Source organism: Barbus barbus (assembly GCF_936440315.1).
Source record: "Barbus barbus genome assembly, chromosome: 30".
Lineage (NCBI taxonomy): Eukaryota > Metazoa > Chordata > Actinopteri > Cypriniformes > Cyprinidae > Barbus > Barbus barbus.
The window spans coordinates 7,059,164-7,081,910 of record NC_136758.1 but is presented as its reverse complement, the minus strand read 5'-3'; the positions used below and the strand labels follow the sequence as shown (position 1 = coordinate 7,081,910).

Below are 22,747 nucleotides of genomic sequence, written 5' to 3'. Positions count from 1 at the left end.
AGCTGACGGCCGCACTCGCCGCCAAGGCCTACAGCGCTGCGGGCCAGGCCGCCTCTGCCCTGCATGCCATAGCCATCCTGCAAGTTCACCAGGCCAAGGCACTAAAACAAATGCACGAGGGTAGTCCCGACCCGGGGTTGATGCAGGAGCTGCGCACGGCGACTGACTTCGCTCTCCGGGCGACGAAAGTCACGGCGCGGTCCCTCGGGAAGGCGATGTCCACGTTAGTGGTCCAAGAGCGCCATCTCTGGCTCAATCTGGCCGAGATGAAGGACGTCGACAAAGTACGCTTTCTCGACGCCTCCATCTCCCAGACGGGGCTATTTGGCGACACTGTCGAGGGTTTTGCCCAGCAATTCTCGGCAGTACAAAAGCAGACGGAGGCAATTCAGCACATCCTCCCTAAACGGCGGGATGCTCCAGCTGCCACCGCCGGCCCAAGGGCCAGGCCCCAGTCTGCTGGTCGCCGTGGGCGCCCTCCTGCGTCCTCCAGAGCTGCTCCGCCCCGTGCTGAGTCGTCACCTAGGCCGGTGCGTCGAGCCTCTCGCAGGAGTGCGGCGCCCCCTGCGCCTCAGCCGGCCGCCAAGTCCTCCAGGAAGACGACAAAGCGGCCCTGACGCGCACAACCCGGAGATGGAGGAATTTGCTCTTTCCCAGGAGACGACGAGGCTAGCGTCGCTCCTTCCCCCGGAGGAGGGCCGGGTGGAGAATCCTGTGTTTTCTTTTCTTTCTGTTCCGCCACTGGCTCAAGGGCCAGTGGTACCCACATTGTCAAAGAAAGAGCAATTTCCCTTCCCTCCGGGTTCCCAGGTCTGCGGGCTGACAGTGTGCGACGAAATGCCTCCTCACTCTCACCCGAGACCCATATTGCCAGTGGCCAAGAGAGTGCGGTCTGGGGACGCGATGCCTCCCCGCGCACCTCTAGCCAGTCCCCCCGGGGACTTAGGGAGTTTTGTGGGGATGAGTCAGAACGCACTGCCTTCTGTTCCATCCAACCTTACTCCCCCTCGCTGCACCACTGCGGGCACGTCGATTGGGCCTTTGGTGCCGCTTGCACGGTATCTGGGGGCGTGGCTTGCGCTACCCAGCCCGTCTCGCTGGCTCATTCGCACAGTTCGACTCGGCTATGCGATTCAGTTCGCCAGGCGGCCGCCCAGGTTCAGCGGCATCCTCGAGACTTCGGTGGCAGTCCGAGATGAACCTGTCCTGCGCGAGGAGATTGCTGTCCTTCTGGCAAAGGGTGCAATCGAGCCGGTCCCTCCAGCCGAGATGAGGCAGGGGTTTTACAGCCCCTACTTCATCGTGCCCAAGAAAGGCGGTGGCCTTCGGCCAATCCTGGACCTGCGAGTCTTGAATCGGGCCCTACACAAGCTCCCGTTCAAGATGTTGACGCAGATGAGTTCACTCCGTGGATTGGTTTGCAGCGATCGACCTGAAGGACGCTTACTCTCATGTCTCGATTCGCCCTCGACACAGGCCGTTCCTACGGTTTGCGTTCGAGGGGCGGGCATGGCAGTACAGGGTCCTCCCCTTCGGGCTCTCCCTGTCTCCCCGTGCCTTCACGAAGGTGGCGGAGGGCGCCCTTGCCCCGTTACGGGAAGTGGGCGTCAGGATCCTCAACTATCTCGATGATTGGCTCATCCTGGCCCGATCGCGAGAACAGTTGGGTGGTCACAGGGACCTGGTGCTCCGGCACCTCAGCCAGTTGGGGCTTCGGGTCAACTGGGAAAAGAGCAAGCTCTCCCCCGTGCAGAGAATCTCTTTTCTCGGTGTGGAGTTAGACTCTGTGAGTATGATGGCACGTCTCTCGGACGAGCGTGCCCAATCAGTGCTGAACTGCCTGAGTTCCTTCAGAGGCAGGACACTGGTTCCGCTGAAACAGTTTCAGCAGCTCCTGGGGCATATGGCATCCGTAGCCGCAGTCACGCCGCTCGGGTTGCTTCATATGAGACCACTTCAGCACTGGTTACACTCACGGGTCCCGAGATGGGCATGGCGCCGCGGGACACGTCGTGTCACCATCACGCTATCGTGTCGCCGCTCTTTCAGCCCCTGGTCGGACCTTGCCTTCCTACGGGCCGGGGTGCCCTTAGGACAAGTGTCCCGGCATGTTGTTGTCACAACAGATGCCTCCAGCATGGGCTGGGGCGCTATATGCAACGGGCAGGCAGCCTCGGGGCTCTGGATGGGGCCTCGACTGCTTTGGCACTTCAACTGCCTAGAGCTGTTGGCAGTGCATCTGGCCTTAAAGCAGTTCCGGCCACTGCTCCTAGGCCAGCACGTGTTGGTCCGCACGGACAACACTGCGGCTGTTTCGTACATCAACCGGCAGGGAGGTCTACGATCACGCCGCATGTCACAGCTCGCCCGCCATCTCCTCCTCTGGAGTCAGTCACAGCTCAAATCGCTGCGCGCCGTCCACATTCCGGGGGAGCTCAATCGTGCAGCCGACGCGCTCTCACGACAGCTCACTTCCCCGGAGAATGGCGACTCCATCCCGAGACGATCCGGCTGATTTGGAGTCGATTCGGGGAAGCTCAGGTAGACCTGTTTGCTTCCCGCAAGTCCTCCCACTGCCAGCTGTATTCCCCCTGGCCGAGGCCCCCCCCCGGCACGGACGCACTGGCACACAGCTGGCCTCGGGCTCTGCGCAAGTATGCGTCTCCCCCAGTGAGCCTGATCGCACAGACACTGTGCAAGGTCAGGGAGGACGAGGAGCAGGTCTTGTTGGTTGCGCCATATTGGCCCACCCGGACCTGATTTCCGGAACTCACCCTCCTCGCGACAGCCCCTCCCTGGCGCATCCCTCTGAGGAAGGACCTTCTTTCTCAGGGGCTCGGCACCATATGGCACCCGCGTCCGGCTCTGTGGAACCGCCATGTGCGGCTCCTGGATGGGACGCGGCAGACTTGAGTGGCCTGCCACAGGCTGAAGTGGAGTCTGTTCGCGGACTGGTGTTCTTCTCGGCGGGAGGACCCCCGAAGATGCACGATTGGAGTGGTGCTTTCTTTCCTGCAAGAGAGGTTGGAGCGCGGGCTGTCGCCCTCCACCTTGAAAGTGTACGTGGCTGCTATTGCGGCCCATCACGATGCAGTGGACCGCCGGTCCCTGGGGAAGCACGATCTCATCGTGAGGTTCCTGAGGGGTGCCAGAAGGTTAAATCCTCCTAGGCCACCCCTGATGCCCTCCTGGGATCTCTCTATTGTCCTGGCTGGACTTCAGAGAGGTCCCTTTGAGCCGCTGGACTCAGTCGAGCTGAAATTCCTGTCGGCCAAGACAGCGCTCCTGACCGCGCTCACTTCCATCAAGAGGGTCAGGGACCTTCAAGCATTTTCGGTAAGCGAAGAGTGCCTTGTGTTTGGGCCGGCCTACTCTCACGTTGTCCTGAGACCCCGGCCTGGATACGTGCCTAAGGTTCCCACCACGCCTTTCCGCGATCAGGTGGTGAACCTGCAAGCACTGCCCTCGGAGGAGGCAGACCCAGCCTTGGCGTTGCTGTGTCCCGTAAGAGCGCTGCGCATATACGTGGACCGCACCCGGAGCTTCAGAAGCTCTGAGCAGCTCTTTGTCTGCCACGGAGGTCAGCAGAAAGGGAAGGCTGTCTCCAAGCAGAGGTTGGCCCACTGGATAGTGGATGCCATCGCCTTGGCGTACCAATCCCAAGGCGAGCCGTGCCCCCTCGGGGTGAGGGCTCACTCCACACGGAGTGTGGCCTCCTCCTATGCGCTGGCGCACGGCGCCTCTTTGGCAGACATCTGTAGAGCTGCGGGCTGGGCGACACCGAACACCTTCGCGAGATTTTACAGTCTCCGCGTTGAGCCAGTCTCTTCCCGTGTGTTGGGTAACAGGTAAGTGGCGGGAAGAGTTGGCCGGTGTCACGCTTGCTGCGCCATTCCCCCTTACTCGGGGATACGAGCGCCTATTCTCTCCTCCAGTTAGTTCCCCGAACGGCGAACCCTGGCGGAGTTCCTCCAGCACCCCCGGCAGTCAGGCTGGGCGGAGCAGTCTGACGCCAGGCCCAGTACCGGTGTTAGCTTGCCCGGGTCTCCGGTCAGCCCCTGTACTCGGCTAGGTGCCCGTGCGGCCTGATTCCCTTCGGGTGATCCCACACGTGTATTCATCCACGGTACGGTTTCCCTCATGGTAAACCCGTGTCTTCCCTTTGACAGAGCTCTGTCAGGCCCTGCTGGCAGCCTTCCTCCCTTCTCCTAGGTAGGATCTGCCCCAGGGTCCAGGCGTATGTAGCACTGCCCCAGGCTGGGCCAGTCCATACCAGTGTCTCCACACGTTACCTCCCTTCGGGCAGGGTGTGGCCTCCGTAGCGCCCTTCTCCGGAAGGCTCGCTTCCCCGTCGTTACTGCCGGGCTGTAACAACAAACAGGAAAGACTTGAAGCAATCTTTCATAGAAGGTCGAAATCCCTTCCGATTTCTGGGGAAAGGAACAGCGGCTTGGCTATCTCCAGCAGCAATGTACTCAGTGGTCCCTGCGGGCACCAAGGTTAGCGAATTTGCGCTGGGGCGACGGGAAGGTTGCGACCTTCGCATCGCATTTGTCTGTCACGCGCTAGCTTGTCAACATCTGCATGCCACAAGGTCGTGACGGGGTTCAGGCTGTGGCGCTTTCCATAGACCCCTAATGTCGTCACGACATAACTCGTAGTGACCGACAGATAGGGAACGTCTCGGTTACGTACGTAACCCTCGTTCCCTGATGGAGGGAACGGAGACGTTATGTCCCCATGCCACAATCTCGAACCATCGCTGGTTGCCAGGGACACGTTCTCGGCTCCTCAGCGGAAAACCTGATGAGTGGATGCACCTGTCGCCCTTTTATACCCGTATGCACGGGGAGTGGCTCAGGTATGCAAAATCCACTAGCCAAATTTCATTGGCGTTTTCTCTTATCAGAGGCAGTCGGGGCTCTCAAGTAAATCCCCTAATGTCGTCACGACATAACGTCTCCGTTCCCTCCATCAGGGAACGAGGGTTACGTACGTAACCGAGACGTTCTGTGAAGTACCGTGTAAAGTATCATGTACATCTCAGCATGTCTAACATATTTCTTGCTAGATGAAGGACCATTACCCTCAACTCAACCTAGCTAAGACAGAACTGCTTGTAGTTTCAGCACACCCATCACGTCATCACAATTCCCCCTTCCAGTTAGGCTCAACAACCATAACTCCTTCTAAAACAGCCAGAAACCTTGGAGTTGTGAATGATGATAAGCTGAATTTCTCAGACCACATTGCAAAAACTACCCAGTCCTGCAGATATGCAGGATATTATCTAACGATTTTAGATAAATTATCTGCATGTAGTCTTTTGTTACTCTGCCAGACAATGAAGTTCATGGCTTCAGATATAGAGGAATATATTCCAACAAAAATCACATGCATTTTATGAAGAAATGAAAGTCATTACACATATAAACTTAACGAATAGATGTTCATTTCGATGATTTGTTAGTTTTTTATTAGCTGTCACTTTCCATATGCATCAAATGCATAAGCCCACAGTAGCCCAATCTCCTCTTGCTAGCACAAAGCATCATTGTTCGTTACCATGGCAACCGCTTGGTTTTCAGCATCCCACACCGCTTCTTGCAGGACATGTGAACATGAAAAATGCTTAATGTGGCTTAAAGTACAATGACTAATTCAGGATACAGTATTATTGATCATGCCTACAGGCAAGCATAAGAACCCAGAATTGGAACACAACACCCAAAGTTGCATGTTAAGCGTTTTCCTATAGAAAACCATTATAGAAAATGCTGCATAAGAGTTGCTGTTTTGCATTGCATTCATATTTTGGGTCCACCTGAATGCCTGTACATACAGTATGCATGATCATTAAGTTATGTACTGAATTTGGTTCAATCTGTTTTTGTACTTCAAGCCACGTTAAGCATTTTTCAGGTTAAGCGTTTGTCCTGCAAGAAGCGGTGTGGGATGCTGAAGACCAAGCGGCTGCTGTGGTAACAAACAATGATACGTTGTGCTTTTGAAATGAGATGGCTTACTGTATGACGCATGTGATGCGTGAAAGGGACAGCTAATAAAACTATTAGATCAATGAAATAGACATCTATAAATTAAGTTTATATGCATAATGGCTCATTTCTTCATAAAACCACTCATGCACTGCGCATGCGCGAAGTAAGTCTTTTTTTTTTTTTAGGAGTAAGTCATTATTATGAGAAAGTTTCTCGTTATTTCGAGAAAATAGTCATTATTATGAGAAAGTTTCTCATTATTATGACTTACAGAATTATATTTTTTCTTAAGGTGGCGGGAACGGGCTTCCATACCTGCCCTTCTCAATGAGCAGCTGAATCCTTAGCCATCTTCAAGAAATGGCTAAAAATCTATATCTCTTCCATCTTTATTTGACCCTCTAACTCTAGCGCTTTCTATTCTAATTCTATTTGATCTATCTGTCTTCTTTTATAAAAAAAAAAAATACACTTGACCCTCTATCAATTGCATATTTATTCTCTAACGGCTAGCTTTCTTTTTTCTATTCTATCTACTTGTCTCTTAAAAAAAAAAAAAAAAAACCTTGCTACGTGTACTGCGTTAGGCTAACTGAGACTTAACACTTGCATGTTGTTGCTCTTTTGTTGGTTTCGATTGCTTCTATTGTCCTCATTTGTAAGTCGGTTTAGATAAAAGTGTCTGCTAAATGATTAAATGTAGCCTAAATGCAAATGTAAATCTATTACCATGGCATTATCTGATGCTCAAGACTGATGACTTCACTATGAAAAAATAAAGACTACTGTAGTTGGATAACTGGATGCACTAAGCATAAAATGGAGGAACTCTGAAGGATCACTCACTAGCCAAACACCAAAATGTTATACCTAACCCTGTGTCAATAAATCAATTAATACTGTGTCCTGAAACTCAGTACACCATCTACTGTATAATGTTATGTTTCATGTGGATTTATTCTGGCTAGGGATTTTAAAACGTGACTTTTGAGTGTTACAGAAGCAGCATTGAATATGCTTTAGCAACTAAGATTTGCACTTTCAGAAAACTGCAGTTTTGGCCAAAATGTATGCCTTCAAAGCACACAGCACTAAGATTTGTCAAGTAAGGCATGGAAAATTGTTGTTAGTCAGTGAGCAGAAAGTGTTTGGTTTTGTACCGCTTTCAGCAAGGAGCTAAAGTGGTATTCAAAAGTTAAGGAAGCCTTAGTCAAATTACATGCTTAGTTGAATTTCTAAGTGAGAAGTTAGCACAACCCCTGCTGTGACCATATTTGAACTTGATACAATCCATTGAATTTTAAGGCACAGTTAAAAAGGAGAGAAAAAAATTGTTTAATAATACACTTTTTAACAGAAATCAAAGCCTCAAGTGCCCTGTAGTCAGTTACAGAAACAGGCTCTCTATTATTACTTACCTCTTTTCAAATGCCCAGCATGTTTAAGATATGCCTAAATAATTCTGAACAATCAGGGATTGTGAAAGCCATTTTGTACACCCCTAATGTAAACCAAACCCAAAAAATATGATCCTATAACAACTCCTTGCCGGATACAGATAACTCTGTGAATAATGAAAATGTTACATTCTGGGACATTTTTCCTCCATTTTCTTTTTTGTTTTTTTTTTCTCCCTGATGCTGTTTTCATTCCTTTTCTATCAAAAGAAGGTCTCTTTTGTCTTTTTTTGTGCTTTGGCCCTGTGGAAAATTTCCTGATTGAGGGAGCTGAATGAGGCTGTTGAGAGGGAGGACTCTAAATCAAAGCCCACAGACAGAGCTTTGATTTCTCTCCTCTCTTTCATTATTTATTTTGTTTTCCTCTGGTGTATTGTCATTTCCCCCCCTCACTCATCTATTTTGGCTCTACATGGGCTCACTGTCGGCTGCCTGGGCCACGGATCTGTGAATTTCACTTTCACACATACTCTTACAATCCAGATTCCCACAGACACTCTGAGAAGTGTACAGAGATTATATGAAGAGGAATCAGGCCACTTCTTAAAAATGTATAGGAGAGATTGCATCTGTATAAAAGAAAATCATGCATTTTTGCTTTAAAAACCTTGTCACATTATTGCCAAATCTTTGCTAGACCAACCTGAAAAAAATAAAAATAAATAAATAAATAAAATAAAAATAAATAATAAAAAATGCCTGGTTTGAGTTAAATAAACTAATTCATTGAAATCTGATTTTATTGCATGTTTGACATATGTTAAAAAATCAACCCGATCTCATGAAAGTGCATATAAATAGTACACTAAATAAAAACAAAAACTTGTATTGATACGCAAATATTGACTTTGGCGTGTATATGCTACTACGCAATGGGTAGGGTTAGGGTTGTGGGGTAGATGCGTATCATATGCATGTTTAAACTGCATATTATATGTACGCCAAATGTGCATATCAAATGCATGCCAAAGTCAATTTTTGCGTATCAATACCACAAGATTTTGTTTTATTACCGGGCTCTGAAAAATGTAATTTCACAAACTCAAGCATGGCAAAGAGTCTATAATTTTTGTGTTTCTGCATTCAAGCAGATTGCATCTGTGGTTTCACAGAAATTAGTTGCATGGAGGTGTTACCAAGATGGCCACTGAGCTCACCACTGGAATATAAAAATCAAAGACAGAATATCTTTAATATTTTTAACTGTTTCGCCTAGACAATAATGAGATTAAATGAAGAGCAAATTAAGACTTATTCCAATGTCTCCAGCATCTCAGACGTTTCTCCTGAGAAAGTGTCCCCAGCATGACTTCTAGAGTTTCAGAAATCGTAATGTCTCAGATTGTGCTCAGATTTTAAAGTTGAAGTCATCTAAAATCATAATTCTAAATATGAATTCAAACATTGTGCATCTAATTTAGCATCTAATAAGACCGCATTACGAGATGCTATTTTTTTGTTTGTATTGTGTTATTTTAAGTCAATATTTGTGTGTGTGTATATATATATATATATATATATATATATATATATATATTGTGGCGAGAAGAGCAAACGACAGACACAGTGGGCGTGGCGTCAGGCCTCGGAGAGGCTTTTATTAAACAAAAATATCAAAATAAGTGTCCAAGGGGAAAAAGTGTCCAAAATAAACGGGGAATCTGGTGTCCTCGTCGTGCTACGGGCTTGTGAAGGAGGGCAGTGTTCGGGAAGGAAGGGCCCAGGTAAGGGGAGGAGTCTGGTGGCCGCACGCGCTCCCCTCTCGGGACCGGGGTGCGTGGGTCGGCGGCTTCTTCTGAGCGGCATCATCATCCTGTGCCCGCGACGCTTCCGGGGGAATAGAACGGCCCGGCATCCTAGCCCGTCAGCCGTCAAACGGGTGCGGAATTCCATCCATACTCTACGGGTCCGGCAGCTCACGTCTCCGGTGGTGCGGGAATCCCTCAACGCTCCCTTCCTGGACCCACGAGGACACCAGCGTGCATGCACGGGGAAGAGACCGGTCTCTCGAGGAGAGGCGCGCTCGGCATTTAAACAGCGGCGGTGATGAGGCTCTATTCACATCAGGTGCGCCTCATCACACGCCGCCACCCCTGGCTGTTCAGCGCCCCTCCTCTCTCACACACCCACTCCCGTCGGGAGCCTGGTGAAGGGTGGCGAATACGGGACGGGGTGGTGATGATAATAAGGGGGGAGGCAGCCGACTCGTCACAATATATACACACACTATGTCACGGGTTGCTGGGGCAAGATGTACAAAGGAGGCAGAATATCAAAACAAACTGAATTTTTAATAAATCCACAAGGAAAACACAACCACTTGAAACAAAGTTAGACAGGACAAAGAAACAGGGGAAAGGCAGGGCTATAAGTACTGAACTAAACGAGATAAATAATCAAACACAGGTGGAACAAATAGAACTAAATGGGAACAGGGACAGGAAGTCCAAATAAGGGCATAAACAAACAGGAGGGAAAACTAGGTCGAGTTGCACATGGCAAAAATACAAACACAAAACAGGTAAATAACCCTGACACACTAACCCTAAACCGAACTGTATTCCAAAACCCTATAGTAAGTATATGTTGTTAATGTATATTACTCAGTACTTAATTGTATAATTACACTTATAATAAGTTTAAAATATAAATACAACATAAATACATATGTACACACTAAATGCATTGTATCAGATGATCACATTAAAGACACTTAATATAAAGTTGGGCCAATTTTAGGAAAGTCATCTGATAAAAAGATATTTCTACATAGCTGAGAACTCAATTTCAAAAACAATAAAATCTGAGGAATAAAATATTGGTATCTGGCTGGTGGAACAACTGGAGATTTTGAAGTATTTTGCCCTTTGACATAAATGTATCTTTCTCTTTGTTTCTCCAGGGAGGTTTCTCACAGTGAATGGCTCAGCTCTGACGGGGCCATGGGTTCTGAGCCCTTGGCTACGTGCCACCCATCGGCCCTGTGGTCTGGATATCACAGTGTTTTTGCACCCCAGGCAGAGTGGACGATACACTGTCTGGCTCATCGAGAGGGACAAGCCGCCGCTTGCTCTCCTCACCACCGAGCATCCTCATGTCATTGGGTGAGTTTGCCAAAGGCAACATTCTCATATTCAGAGAGGATGTTACTCAACTCTTGAACCTTGTGACATTGAATCTGATATACACAACACTACACCGCGGAGACCTTTTGCTTTGAGTGCAGTTTTTGCACAGTTTAAAGATCAACTAGTGAATCTTGGCAGTAATTTGTTATTCCAGTGCTTACAAGGCAACATTATGTCTTTATTCTTTTTTTTTCATTCTGCAAGTTTATGCAAACAATTTAGCTTAAATGCCTTTATGTCCATTCAAAGTTTGTGTAGACAGTAATATATTTTGCAGATAATATTAGCATTAAGTATTTATTGTAAAGTATAAATAATAACAATAATATATATATAGAGAGAGAGAGTCGCTGTCGGGCAGAATCCTTGCATCTCAAAAAACATTATTTTTCAGGAATTTAAAAAAGCGGCATTGTTATGGGGCAAACAAAGACGTGAGACGTGCGGATCCATTTGCAAGCTTTATTCAAAGGCAAGGTCATCAAACAGACATGGGTCAAACATTGACAAACAGGTATATAAATGGCAATACAAAGAGTAGTCCTAGGGCAAGTGTGGGTCTTCGATCGGCGAACAATATCCAACAGGGGCAAGGCAAGAGAGATAATCCAGGTACACAGCAATAATCCAAACAAGGTGCAAACAAAGTCCGAACAGCAAGGCAAAGGGTTAATCCAGGAAACACAGGCAGGTATCAAACACGAGAGAACTAACAAGGCAAAACTATAACAACTGAGAGGGCTCTGTAGAGTAGCTATCGCTAGGATATATGCTAAACAATACTCGGCAGAGAGGAAGAGGAAGTCCATGGTTTATGTAGGGTGTGTGATCAGTGCAATCAGCTGTGTGTGTCGTCAGTGGATGATGGGAATTGTAGTCTGAGGTGGCGTGCAACAGTTAGTGTAGTGCAAGAGTCCCTGTGGTGAGTGAGTGACCTCTAGTGGTGAGTTAACGGAAGTTCGTAGGACAGATTCATGACAGGCATATTTTTTGAGTTATTAAACATTGTATCGTTAAAGTTTGCATTATACTTTATATTGCTATCATATACTGTTGTGTACCAACATTAACACAACTTTTCCCCAAAATCATGTTTAATCTGAGATACAAGATTTATGACTTGGGAGCAGGGATATACGAGATTACGCTGTCATTGATAAGAATGGTACGGACACAGACGTCGCTGCTGCCAGCAGTGTTCATCAAAGTATGCGGTCGCGTTGAGCCTTTTGACAAGAGACAAGGCTTTAAGAGCTAATCAAAGCTAATGATTGTGGTTACATACATCTTCCTAAACTCTATTTTAAACGTTAGAGCTATGAGTGATGCAATACCAAAATAAAACAATTAGCTGACTAGGCTATCTAACAGGCGGAAATTAATCTGCACGCAAACAAAGTCGGCGGTCGCGTTGAGCCTTTTGACAAGAGAAAAGTCTTCAATAGTTAACCAAAGCTAACGACTGTGGTTACATACATCTTCCTAAACTCTATTTTAAACGTTAGAGCTATGAGTGATGCAATACCAAAATAAAACAATTAGCTGACTAGGCTATCTAACAGGCGGAAATTAATCTGCACGCAAACAAAGTCGGCGGTCGCGTTGAGCCTTTTGACAAGAGAAAAGGCTTCAATAGTTAACCAAAGCTAACGACTGTGGTTACATACATCTTCCTAAACTCTATTTTAAAGGTTTAAGAGCTATAAGTGATGAAATACAAAAAACGATGAGCTGACTAGGCTGTCTAATGGGCGGAAATTAGCCTAATCTGCTCGCAAATTTACCTTCATGGCTCACAGGCTTCCTTCTGCACCGAAGCATTACAGCTATCGATTTTTAACAAAACAGGCCTACTCTAATCTATCTAAGCTAACTATTTTCACTCGTTATTGTCTAAAAAACAGACAGAGTTATCCAAAGATGGGCTTACTTGGCGCCAGTAGACAGCCCTTTTTTCTCCCATAAATAAAAACGGATAGAGATAAAACTGTTATATATATTATATAAACTGTTATTATATAACATATATATTTATATAACTGAATCATGAATAAACAGTGTTTTGAGGACATTGACCTCAGAGGACGTGTTGCTTGACGAGGATTCGTTGCGACTTTCAATCTTCAGGAGACATAATTCCGCGAGGCTCCCGCGGAGTGAAGAAGAGGTAGAGTTACGAGACTTCTCAGACAGTTGAAGTGTCCAATGGATTTAAGAGATTTGCTCTCAAGCTATTTTCAACACTTTAGATTGGTTAATAATTTGTAAAAAATAACAGACCCACATGGCGACTGACCAATGGCATCGATTTGTGAAAAAATATGAAATTTACTAAATTTGGACATAGGAGGTTTCCGCCTGACAGCGACGATATATATATATATAAATGCTATATATATATATATATATAATATATATAGCATTTATTTGCATAGCCTCTTTTGTATTTCTGCCTTTTTTATTGGAAAACAGTGTCCACATTTTATTGTACATCTGAGTGAAACGTAATACTTAAAAAGAAAACCTGTAGGCTGACACTTTATATATACACCAGTAACTGATTGGTCCGTGAGTGGATTTTTAAAAATGCATTTATTTATCTTTTGCAATAATACCATATGTATCATGAATCATGCACAGTAAGGTTCACTATTGGTCCCCTGGCACTATTCTTTTACAAGCACTGGTATTTCCTTCTGGGAAAACAACTCTTGCGTTTCATACATTTATTCATTTAGTAGACACTTTCATCCAGAGTGACAAAGTGTATTGATTTTATCAGTATGTATGTTCCCTGTGATCTAATGTATATTTAGTTGTATTTTTGAGCTTCTGAATTTAGATTTGTATTTATATCTTCCATTTTGTATTAATGCTGTAAGCAACTGAGGTGAATGGTATCATCAAAATATTTTTTGTTTCATCGTCTATAGTATAAAACAGACAGAACATAACATTTAGTTTGATTAGCAACATTTCCAGTACTTCCGCTGAGGTCAACAGCCTTTAGATTTGTCTCTGCGTCCTTGAGATTCTGTTCTAGTCTCCACTAACTTCCTGTTTGTTGGATTTGCCTCTGCAGAGGAACTCTGTGTCTTACAAGACTGGGCGGCATATGAATGTGTTCAGTCATGCGTGGCATGTTCCGATAGGGAAAAGTGTTCCTGCTCATTATAGCGTTCCTCTTGAGGTCATTATTTTTGATCAGCCAACCAACCCACATATCTGTATGCAGTTCTGCCCTCGCTTGAGGTCAGCTCTTGTCCAGTGTATTCAATAAATTCCTAGAGCCAAAAATGACCAGGCCACTTTGCGCATTGCAATAATTATATGGTACCATTCATGAAATTAATTCACACAACAACGACAAAATAATGCAAAACACATTTTTGCATTGTGCCTCTATTTTTTTCATCATTCGGTTTAGTACACATGCAAACTAAAAGTTCATGCCGTTCAAAACTTATTCAAAAAATATTTCGCTCTCTGTCCAGCTGCTATTCAACGTAAGTCAGCATCTATTCAGTGGCTTTTTACTAAATATTATAAAAATGATTTAGCAAAATTAAATGCTTTGCTTTGCTTCCTTTCACCACCATACTGTATGAAAGAAGAGAGGCATTAGGCCTGTCTTTTGATCGTCTAAGTCCCTTCATTTATGTCTTGAACTATATAACGACCATGGTTGTATTTGCATTTGCAAAAAACTAGGTTATGGAGTTCTTGTATGGCCAGAATGCCACACAGTGACTTCTGTGAGTAGCTAACTTATATTTGGAATTTATTTGTGGAATGCTTATTGGTGAGTCACGAAACAGAGAAAGGAAAAGTGTGTCAGATGGCAAAATTAAATATATATGGAAATTAAAACATTCAAATACACCAAAGGCTCTTTTCGCCTGAGGGATTACGTGCTCTGGAAAAGGCAGTGCACCTCAGTGGCTAAGATAGCCTGCTGTTCACTGCTACGAAACAAAATGAATGTTGTGTCACAAGATTAGCTTTCGATTCATTAGCCATTCCTTCAGCTATCAGACACCCCAGTAGTTACTGAAACATAGAAAGAGGATCTGTCAAAGATCACAACTGTGGAAAAAAACATACATTTTACCATTGAAAATCAAAATCCTTCAGTGGTTTCTAAGCCTAACTGATATCCTTGACACTTGTTTTTACTGCCAAAAAGCGAAATTGGAACAAACACCACCACAGACACTTTTCTTGTCTGCATGCACATAATTTTACTGATCCATGAGAGGTAATTGGGTCCAAAAACAAAAGATTGCATTTGATGACATTCTAAAAATATGTTTCTAGTTATCAATTTATTATTATTATTATTATATATATTTTTATTTTTCTGTAGTTGCAAATCTACATCTAGGAACATAACTATCCATTTTATAAACTGGCTTTAGCCATAATACTGTAATTGCTCAAAAGTCATGTTATTCAAAGAATCTACACTATAGAGGCTTGCATTATGCATAAGCAGTTGAAATTGTGTTAAATAAAACTGTTTGTGTTATATAAAACATATTTTACAATTATCTTGTCAGAAGAACATATCCTGTATATGCTTTAGTAGGTGTATCATGTAATATATGTGTGATTAATTATTAATAATAATAATATTACCATCACTCGTTCCTGAAAAAAAAAAAAAACTGAACATTATATATATTACATTTCCCTGTGGCCACGCAAGAGTTTATTTCTCCTCCATTAAGATTATTTAAAGCCCCAGCCCAGTTGTGAGGTCTTTCCTGTTACTGAGATTCCACAAGGGTGTTCACATAGTTAAGTGGTTTGAGCTGCCTGTACTTTTCTAATGTTGTCTAGGTGTTCAAGAGCACAATATCTAATCATGGATTGCAATCTGTTTTGTTAATTGGTCTCATTTGTATTGTAGTGCATATCTGTTGGGCTTTGGACCATCGTATTTTCTGAGTATTAACACTTGTTTCAATCAATTAGCGAGGGCTGATATACTGATCAGACAATAAAACACTGTAAGAGGGTTTGATTAGAGGTTTGTTTCATAGGAATGTGTTGCTGTGTTTAAATTGTAAATTATAAGATTGAGCACAGGTTACAACTACACCAGTCTTCGACTACTTAAGATAATTTCTTTCATACAAAACAAAGATGACAAATTTTATATTTTAAGCAAAACCTATCATTTGTTTCTCCTAAATGGCAATTAGATTAGCTTGACAGTAAATATAATTTTTTGCTCATATGTCCTTCTTCTTTTTCCTCATTAGGTAATGACCCTTGTAATCTCATGTCTCAAACTATTCAAATATCCCAAGCTACCAAGGTCTGCAATCAAAAGTCAGAGGTTTGGTATGAACAAAGTTGCTGTTCAAATTTTTCCAAGACCAACCTATCCACTTTAATTTTATAGTTCTCTAACAGAGTTGTTACACATGGCAGTTTAACCACTTGAGACACTCCAATAGTACACATTCAGGGGTGTGTTTTCCAAAAGCATACAGTAGTTATCCAACTATGGTTACAAGTTCAATTGTTACCAACATACAGAAGTTCAACAATTTGGTGTTTTCCAAAGCCATAGTTTTAATGACAATTTACAGCATTACAAAGTATTGTGGTTGGAAATACAGCTCTTGACCTGAGATTAAAAGTATAGTTTTCTGTTAGTACAACATATGGACTTAAACTGATCAAGCTATTGAGCAAAATAAGCAAGCTAACATGTAGTGCAATCTATATCTTTCATTCTTTACTTTACACATTTTATTATATGTAATTTAGTTTGCTAAGATAATTAAATCACTGTTTCAGTTTGGTTCGAATATTGCATCCATAAAAGGACTGCAGCCTAATTTAGTTGGTGTTGTCTGCAGAGCCGATCCTCCCTATACGCAGAAAACGCAAGCTGTGTAGGGCCCCCGAAACACCAGGGTACGCCACAATGCTCTCAAATATGTTTTAATTTTAGTTTTGTTTTTGTATTTTAATGCGGTGCGCTGTCACCCTCTCTACGTAAAAATCAGTCAAATCATGTAACGTGAATGTCATACAGTCTCTTGCTCGAGACTAAAAACAAATAGTTGAAAGCATACCGAGATACTGTTTCTCAAGCGCTTTCCATGAGCGCGATTCGAGATGGCGTGAAACACGGACAAATGCATTTCATCCCAAACCATACACCCACCATAACCTAATTGTGTTAACAATATATGCTACAACATTATTTTGTAGTGGATAAATGTTCTAAAATTATATCAAATTTTCCTCTCTAACCACTGAATTTCAAACAACCATTCATTGTTTCCCTTATTCTTCTTACTTACTCGCAAATGCTTGCCAAAATCATAAGCTTCAATAATCATACCCAACTGCTATGAAACATCTGGAAGTCAAGCTGCGCAGGTTTTTATCAGTCCACCAAGAAACAAAGTTGTGTTTACAAGGTACTAGACTGCTACAATGAGCTTTTCTGAGCCGAAATCACTGGATCACAAGTTTGTTACTTCTGGGTAATAAATTTTCCTTAGGGCTTTTTACTTTGAAAGTCATCTAATTTCTTCCTCCAATCTTGAAAGTTTGTTGCGCTGAGTTTGGAAGAAGAACAACCTCCACAGAGGGGGTCAATCTCCCAGACTTGTAGACCCCCTCCGAACCCTTCGCTGTCACCCTCTACTCTCTCTGTGGTCGCCTCCAAGGACTAGAGGCGTCAGGCGGTTTCCATTAACTGGAGAGTACAAGAGGCATAAATACTTTAGTGGCAAACATGAAAATCGATAAATGCTTGTCATCCACTAAGGAACTTGCTGTCATTGCAGTGAAAGATTTACAGCTGCTCCGCTTCGTTTCATAGACATAAATCATACACAGTCATGTATTTATTCAATTATTTTGTTGTTTGTTAACCTATGTTCATCTGTGCAAGGTGTACGGGACAGAGCTGCAGTGCAAATGCCTTATGTGTAGTCCCCATTAAGGTTTTATAAATCATTTATACAATAATGTTTCCCTTGTGATTGTTTTGTTTAATTTGACCTGTTTTGCCAATTTAAGGACAATTTGTGGACCATTTATGGAAATGATAGTTGGGCACTGTTGACAAGGTAATGAGGCACTTGAATAGCTGTTTATAAAAAAAAAAAAAAAAAAAAAACCCTGCTATGTGATTGAAGTAATAGGCATTGTTGGGGAAAGTTACTTTTAAAAGTAATGCATTACAATATTGCGTTACTCCCTAAAAAAGTAACTAATTACGTTACTTAGCTACTTTTTATGGAAAGTAATGCGTTACGTTACTTTTGCGCTGCTTTTTAAATATGAGCAGGGCTTGATTGTTTTTAATACAAGAAATTACATTAATACAAATGTAAAAGCCCTGTATCTTGTGAAGGAAAAGTAAATTCACGTCTGTAAAGTAAAACTCAGGATAAGAAGGTTTAACACTCTTCAGCATTAAAAAAACAATGAAGTACAATTGTTAGTTTATCTAAAGTCAATTTTGCTTATTAGTATGGTTGAACTGGATCATCAAAGGTCAGCAGCAAAGACATTGGTTAATAAAATGGGATTAGATACATTTGTGTTGTTTAACATATTTAATTATTGCAGTTTGCGTCATATTCTGAGTTTGCATTTCACTGTTTTAATTCATTTTGCCGAATACTAAATCTGTTTTTTGCGAGTGGGATGAATTCATGCACATTCACATTTAGATCTATAGTAACAGCATGCTCACACAGCGCACTGTCAGTCAATAAATGGGGAAAAAGTAACTGGCGTTACTTTTTTGAAAAAGTAACTCAGATATTTTCTTGTAAATTAAAAAGTAATGCGTTACTTTACTAGTTACTTGAAAAAAGTAATATTATTACGTAACTCGCATTACTTGTAATGCGTTACCCCCAACACTGGTAATAGGTGATACAAATAGTGGACACTTGTGTTTGTAAGACAACCACATCATGTGGTTGTATTATCACTCAGAAAAAAATAAAATTAAATTTAAAAAATTAAGGTACAAAAGATGTCACTGAGATATAGTGATGGGAAATTTGATTAATTACAGTAACCTGATTCTGTCGTACATTTTGTTTCAATGAACTTTGTTTCAAAACCAGCATCATAGTATCGTGTACAGTACTTCAGGGTATTGGCCCATTTTGAGTCGGAGTGACTGTTAGGCCCATCCGAAATAACTTGTAGATCTGTGCTGGCTCAAACTGTGAACTGTTTCAAATGGTTAGGTCTGATTTGGTGAACTGGTTCATCAAGTTCACTGAAAATAACCGGTTGGTAAGAACAATTTACAAGTGAACCAGATATCACTGCCGGGATGGTACCCTTATAAAAAGTACACATTTGTACCGTATTTAACCCTAGTAGCATAAAGGTACATGTTAGTACCTAAAGTATTGCCCAAGCCTGATCGCAATACAAACGGTAGTTTGTCTACAGTTGCAATCAAAATTATTCAACACTCCAGAGACTGTATTACTTTACAAATACAAGCTTTTCTGAAGCTATACAAACTACAAAATTGCATCTATAATACTGTAACACTGGCATATTAAAAGTGATAATGTCAATATATAATGTAATATTTTTGAGTATATATACAGTGTCTTGTGAAAGTATTCAAACCCCTTCATTTTTTATTTTTTTTTCACGTTTTATGTTGCAGCCTTAGGTCAATCTGCTTTAAATTAGTTTTTTTTTTGTTTTTTTCACATCAGTCTACACTCCATACACCGTAATGGCAAAGCAACAACCGAACTGTCACAACTTTGTAAATTTATAAAAAAATAAAATAAAATCTGAAATAAGTACATTGCATAAGTATTCAAACCCTTACCTCAGTACTTAGCTTAAGCACCTTTACAGCCTCAAATATTTTTTTTCTGTATGATGCAACAAGCTTTGCACATCATCATTTGGCAATTATCTGCCATTCTTCTCCTCACCTCTTCACAAATCAAACTCTATCAGGTTGGATGGGGGCAGATACACATTTTCAGGTTTATCCAGAAATATTTGATTGGGTTAAATCCTAGGCTGTGGCTGGGCCACTCAAGGACATTCACAGAGTTGTCTATAAGCAACTCTTGCTGTGTGCTTAGGGTCATTGTCCTGTTGGAAGGTGAACCTTCTGCCCAGCCTGAGGCTCTGAATGGTCTGGACTTGGTTTTCATGAAGGCTATATCTATATTTTGGTGCATTGAGCTTGTCTTCTACTCTGATGAGTCCAAAAAACAGCCCCCACATAAGGCTGCTACCAGCACACTTTACTTTTGGGATGGTACTCAGCAGATGGTGAGCAGTGCCTGGTTTCCTTCAAATACGATGCTTAGAATTGAGGTTCATTAGACCAGAGAATCTTGTTTCTCAGAGTCCGAGGGTCCTTGAAGTGCCGTTTTGCAAATTCCAAGTGTGTATTCATATATCTTCACTGATGAGAGGATTGAGTTTGGCTATGCCGTCATAAAGCCCAGAGTGTTGCAGTGATGTTTGTCCTTCTGTAGGTTTCTCCTATCTCCACATATGATCATGAAGCTCAACAAGAGTGACCATCAGGTTATTGGTCACCACTCTAACCAAAGCCCATCTCCATCAATTGCTCAGTTTTGTCATGAGGCCAGCTCTAGGAAGAGTCCTGGTTGTTCCAAACATCTTCCATTATGGATAATGGAGGCTACATGATTCTGTGAACCTTCAATGCAGCATTCTTTTCTTTTTCTTTTTTCTGAACTAATCCCCTGATGTGTGGTTTGATGCAATCATGTATCTGAGCTATACAGGCAGTATTTTTTTTTTTTTTTTTTTTTTTTACCTCAGGGCTTGGTCTTAGCTCTAATATGCATTTTCAGCTGTTAGACCTTGTATTTAGACATGTGTGCCTTTCCAAACCATACCCCCCCCCCCCCCCCCCCCCCAAAAAAAAAAAAGTAATTTAAAACATTTTAAAACAAAAACAGTCTCAAAACACTATTAAACCTTTAGAAACTCTATTAGAAAACATATTTAGCTTGAGCTTTTATGCGTACATACAGTTAGCCCATGCATGTGCATTGTGTAGCAAATATGAATAGGCAACAGATCTCTCACAAAAGCTATAGAGAAGCTATAGTGAAGAAATTGTTTTATTACTTTAGAAAATCTAAGGCTGCATGAAGCTTTCCAAGTCATTAAAAATTCCTAGAAACACAGCTGGTAGCCTTTTGCCCTAGCTTAAAATGTGCTGTACCAGAAAAGCTTTGAGCACAATATCATCAGTGTTGGGGAGTAACTAGTTACATGTACCAGAATTATGTAAATTAATTACAAAATAAAAGTAAATGTAATCAGTTACGGTTACTGATATAAAATGTGTAATTAAATTGCAGTTACTTATGAAAAGATTAAGGATTACAAAGGGGGTTACATCTGATTTTTTTCATACAAACTCCCACATACAGATTTAAATGATTTCTTTCATAAATTGCCGTGACTGGTCTAAAATATGAAACATCAATGTTTCAGGAGTTTAGAACATGCTTATTCGATAACTCTTTTATTTCCTATATGGGTTTATGTTTACCTATGCTTCATTTTTTTTAAAGATTAACTGTTTTTTCCAAAGCATTGTTAGATTCCAGTGTTTCCTGTCATAGCTATGTAAAGATTTGATTATATATATGTATAATAGCTAACAATTTTAATCATTTTAAATATGTATTCGACCTCAGAATAATCTCAAAGTAAGTCTGATTTTTGCAGTGGTTGTGCTTCAAAGGGGACATTGATCACCCATAAATTGGTATGATACATTATGGTCTTCATGAAAGGTCTGCAACATACATTGGTTAAAATTCCTCAGTGGTCATGTAAAACAACACCCTTTTTACATTGCTCTTTTCACAGTGACTCATTTTGAGTCATGTCCCTTTAAATGCTAATGAGTTCTGCTCACCCGCCCCTTTCTTCCGTGGAAGAGCAAAGGCGATTTGCAAATAATCATAAACAAAATAAAGTGTCAGACTTGCTTCTTCTGGAGGTGCAGCTGGATCATGAACAATGGGTACTGATCTATCCTTGAGTTTTATTTTTTTAACAAAACCTGCCTTGAATTGTCCCTCATTCAGAAATCAGTGTGGAGTAAAAGTATTTGTGCAGACAAAAACAAATTTAGGTGTATTCGGTGGCGCATTACCATTAAACACAAATCTAATACACTGTGTCCTCAGTGGCTCTGATGTTGGGAGAAAATTAAGATTCTTATGTTTTTCTACATCACAAAACTACAAAACACCGGCATTGCTTACAAGACATTGTTGCTACAGCTGCTGGAGCGTGGATCAAATGATGGACTCGCGCAACTGGCTGAGGGCGAAAATATGCTAATATTGGACAGTACTTCAGCAGTTGTGGGCAGGGCCTGAGCAATATGACATCATACTTCTCAGAAAATCAACGGCTTGAGACTGTTTAGGATTTTGGGGGATTAAAAAAGAAAGTGAATGGATTTTTATCATTGTATGGTGATTGTGTCCACACACTGCTAAGACACATTTATATGCAAATACCATGTAAAAGTGAATTTTGCATCCAATGTCTACTTTAAAATTGAAATACAATCTTAATTCAAGTGATGCAGGATTTCAAAAGTCTGACAGTAATCAGTGTCAAGTACTACTGTAATCTTAAACCTGCCTTTTAGAAAAGTAATCAAAAAGTAATTAAATGTAATCAGTTACATTAATAAAGTAATTGAAAAGTTACACTACTTATTACATTTTAAGTAGGGTAACTTGTAATCTGTAACCTATTACATTTCCAAAGTATTCTTCCCAACACTGAATATCATAAATTGTTTGTTGACAGCAACTGAGGACCAATCCACAATATACTGTACTGCCAAAGACTTGAAAGATGGCACGATAAAATGAGGCAAAAGAAAAAAAAAATCAATCCAGAGTATAAGAAGAACACAACATAAGTATGGCCTTCATGTTGGGGAATCATGCTGAATGCCACTGACCAAGAAGAACATAAAAGGCCGACTTGAACATGCTAAAACTTGAACATGGAGTGATGTGACCCAACTACAATTTTTTGGACACATGAATCAGCGGTATGTCTGGTTCAAAAAAGGCTAAGCTAATGAGCAGAAGAACACCAGCACCATGGTCAA

At 42.2% G+C, this 22,747-nt stretch overlaps 1 protein-coding gene across 1 annotated transcript in view; it reads left to right on the top strand.

Moving 5' to 3' along the window:
- LOC306850160 (ALK tyrosine kinase receptor) overlaps positions 1–22,747 on the top strand; it is a gene marked incomplete at both ends in the record, with an annotated part of 456,170 nt that overhangs the window by 284,550 nt on the left and 148,873 nt on the right. The window contains one exon of the mRNA XM_079385625.1: positions 10,359–10,560. Within this exon, the coding sequence (XP_079241751.1) occupies positions 10,359–10,560 (202 nt within the window). The remainder of the gene's footprint in view (positions 1–10,358; positions 10,561–22,747) is intronic.